General features: G+C 59.6%; 1 protein-coding gene across 1 annotated transcript; it reads left to right on the forward strand.

The window, feature by feature from the left end:
* Positions 1 to 2,446: 2,446 nt before the first annotated feature.
* Positions 2,447 to 3,138, forward strand: GUITHDRAFT_119758 (hypothetical protein; the record flags this gene model as incomplete). The annotated part of the gene is made up of 5 exons (XM_005821010.1): positions 2,447 to 2,481; positions 2,525 to 2,555; positions 2,687 to 2,815; positions 2,883 to 2,943; positions 3,110 to 3,138. The coding sequence occupies 5 exons, from the start codon at positions 2,447 to 2,449 to the stop codon at positions 3,136 to 3,138; spliced, it is 285 nt and encodes a 94-aa protein (XP_005821067.1).
* Positions 3,139 to 3,271: the final 133 nt, after the last annotated feature.

Consider the following 3,271-nt stretch of genomic DNA (forward strand, 5'->3'; position numbering starts at 1 on the left):
CCTCCTCTCCTTGCACTACTCCCCTGTCCTTTCCTCTCCTCTCCTCTCCTCTCCTCTCCTCTCCTCTCCTCTCCTCTCCTCTCCTCCCCTCCCTCCCCTCTCCTCTCCTCCTCTCCTCTCCTCTCCTCTCCTCTCCTCCCTCCCTCCCTCCGCTCCCCTCTCCTCTCCTCTCCTCTCCTCTCGTCCCTCCCTCGCTCACTCCTCCATCTGCCCTCTCCTCCTCGCCTCTATCTCACTCTTGCAACTCTCGGGATCCTCATCGTGATACAGAAACATCAGCCTGGACGACAAGGGCAACTGCAGTCAGGACGAGTACTCCATGTGGTACGTCATGGGACACAAGATGCCTTGCAACTCGGCAGTCAGGTATGCAGATGTCGTTTGCGAGGAAGAGAGGAGAGGCGAGGAGCGAGGAGAGAGGAGAGAGGAGTCTGGAGGGTAGCGGGCGGGGAGAGAGAGGGCAGAACAAAGACTGACCAGCCTTCTGAGCAGCAACTCGCAGTGGTGGTGTAACGATTGCAGTGCCCCTTACCCCGCCAACCCCACGGTCGCCTCCTCCTCCTCCTCCTCCTCCTCCTCCTCCTTGCTCTGCGCTTGCCCGTTGAACCTGCTGCAGCTTCTCGCCTCCCCCATGTCTGACTGCCGCCCCAACCTCATCCCCGTCCCTCCTCCTCCCGGCCCGACCACTCAGATGAACGTCCCTGCCACGGTGAGCTCCTCCTCCTCCTCCTCCGCCTCCTCCTCCTCCTCCTTCACTTCCACTTCCACCTCGTTGTCCCCCTCCTCCTTCTCCTCCTCCTTCTCCTCCTCTCCAGCAGGGTCTCAGCTGCTTGACAAGGTGGAAGTCATCTCCTCTCCTGGCCCTTGCCTGCGCCTCGTCATCCTCAATCGATGCACTCGGCAAGAGACCATGTGAGAAACTGATCCCTTCCCTTCCTAGCCTCCCTCCTCCTTCCTCCTCTCCTTTCCCCCTCCACCTCCCTCTTCCTCTCTCCCTCTCTCCCTCTTCCTCTCCCTCTTCCTCTTCCTCTCCCTCTTCCTCTCTTCCTCTCTCTCTCCCTCTCCCTCTCCCTCTCCCACTCCCACTCTCCATGCTCTTCTCTTCACTACTCCACATCCATCACGTCTCATTTCCACTTACCCCATCCTTCCAACACGTCTTCACTTCCCGCTAGCTCGCTTCTCCTCCTCTCCGACCCCTCACAAGCTTTCTCTCGCGTCAGGTATGTGCGGATGTTGTAAGAGCCGACAAGTTCCCGGGCGCCATCGTTGAACCATTCTAACATGTCTATCCCGAGTAAACTCTCGCACGTTTCTCCTCCAGCCCCCCCCCCCTCCGCTTCTTGTTTCTTTCAGTGCTCAAGATTCAGTAGCCATTGGTAACGCCTACCTGAGTACCCCAAGTTGCACTTGAACAGTCGGACTGCTGTGACTCCCCCGCCCTGACTCCCGGAGTCCGGCGGCGGGGGCCCCCGCAGCCCCACGCCGCCTCAGCACGGACGGGCCGCGTCGCGTGCTCGGCAGCTCAGTCACTGCTGGGACTCGCCCGGCCGTGACTGCACGGCGGCGCTGGGACTCCCGGGAGCCCGGTAGTACTGAGCTGACCCCGGGCCCCGGGCCCCGGGCCCGGCCGGGCGATCATGCCGTCAGTGAGGTCACCTATTGAAACCGTTCAAGTTTACTTGTGATCGTTGCGATTGTAACGGAAGATGACGCTTCGGAGTGCTTGTATCATGTCCTGCTGCTGTTGAGGAGGAAGCTCCTCCTCCTCCTCCTCCTCCTCCTCCTTCACCTCCTCCTCCTCCTCCTTCCACTCCTCCTTCCACTCCTCCTTCCACTCCTCCTTCCACTCCTCCTTCCCTTCCTCCTTCACCTCCTCCTCCTCCTCCTCCTTCACCTCCTCCTCCTCCTCCTCCTCCTCCTCCTCCTCCCGTCTTAGTTTTCATCCTCCTTCTGATTACTCCTCCTTCACCGTCCCTCCCTTCCTCCCTCCCTCCTCGTCCTCCCTGACCACCCTCCCTCCTCGTCCTTCCTCGTCCTTCCTCTCCCTCCTCAACATCCGCATGCTCCTGCTCGTCGTCCTCGTGCTCCTCCTTAATTTTCTCAACATCTCTCCTCGCTCTTTTCTTCTTGTCATCCTCGTCTTCGACCTTGTCCCTTTTCACTCTCTGCTCCCCTCGCACTCCCCCTGACCATCGTCATCCTAACACATCTTGCAACATCATCCTTGCATTTCTTTCCCTCCCTCCTACCTCAACGGTTACTCTCATCCTTCCGCCCAGTTCCTTCGCATATCCCTCCCTCCTCCCATCATCCATGTCACTTCCTTTTTGTGCACTGGAGCTTGCAGACGAAGGATTGTTTCTCGTGCATACTCGCTTCTTGTCTCAGTCTGACACTTCTTGGTTCCCTTACAAGCCAGTCTGAAGCTCTAGAGTTCAGCTCTATGGTTGCTGCGGAGTCAGCTTCCGAGCCCTCGAGGTGTTTGGTCCTTCCAGGTCCCCGTCCCGCTGAACTTGCGCAGGTTCTACAAGCACGCGGCATGGAGGATAGCGGTACATATCTTCCCTCCGGCCTTCCCTCCTCTCCCCTCTCTCGCCTTCCCCTCCCCCTGTTCCCTCTCCTCCCGTTCCCTCCCCTCTCTCTCCCTTCCTTGCTGCCTGCTCCAGTCACTCTCAGTCGTCAGGCTGTGGCCTCTGCCTCCCTCGCCGTCGTCGCCTTCGTGGCTCTTACGTTCAGCTCCGGGCCGAGCGCAACGATGCTGGAGGCAGGGAGCGACACGGTCACTGACTCGAGCTCTAGCGGGCATCTGCTGGTAGGGTTGGTCCGGCAGGCTTCTAGCCCGGACTTGTTACACCTCCCCCATGTGACTGAGGCTGCAGCAAGCGCTTGAGAAGTCGATGGACGCCTCGATCGACAACCAAGTCAAGTCGTTTCTGTCTGGTCAGCCCCTCGCCCCTCCCTTCCTGCTCCTCTCCCCGCTTACACCGCCTCTACCCCCCCCTCCCCATCCTCTTCCCTCCTCCTCTCCCCCCGCATTCGCTCCCTGCACCCCCGCTCGGTGATCCTGTCTCGTTCCCTGTTGCAAGTGACTGACACGTCTCGGCAGAACCGAACAAGCTTTCTCCCCAAGATTGAAACCACAAACAGGTCTCTACCGGCTTTTCCCCTTGAGTCAGCAGCTCAGCCTTCTTGCAGACCCTCAAGCTTCTCAGACCCTCCGAGGATGTAGGAGGAGAAACCCGCAAGGTGACTGGAACATGCCTCCATG

Source organism: Guillardia theta, assembly GCF_000315625.1.
Source record: "Guillardia theta CCMP2712 unplaced genomic scaffold GUITHscaffold_156, whole genome shotgun sequence".
In the NCBI taxonomy this organism is placed as follows: Eukaryota; class Cryptophyceae; order Pyrenomonadales; family Geminigeraceae; genus Guillardia; species Guillardia theta.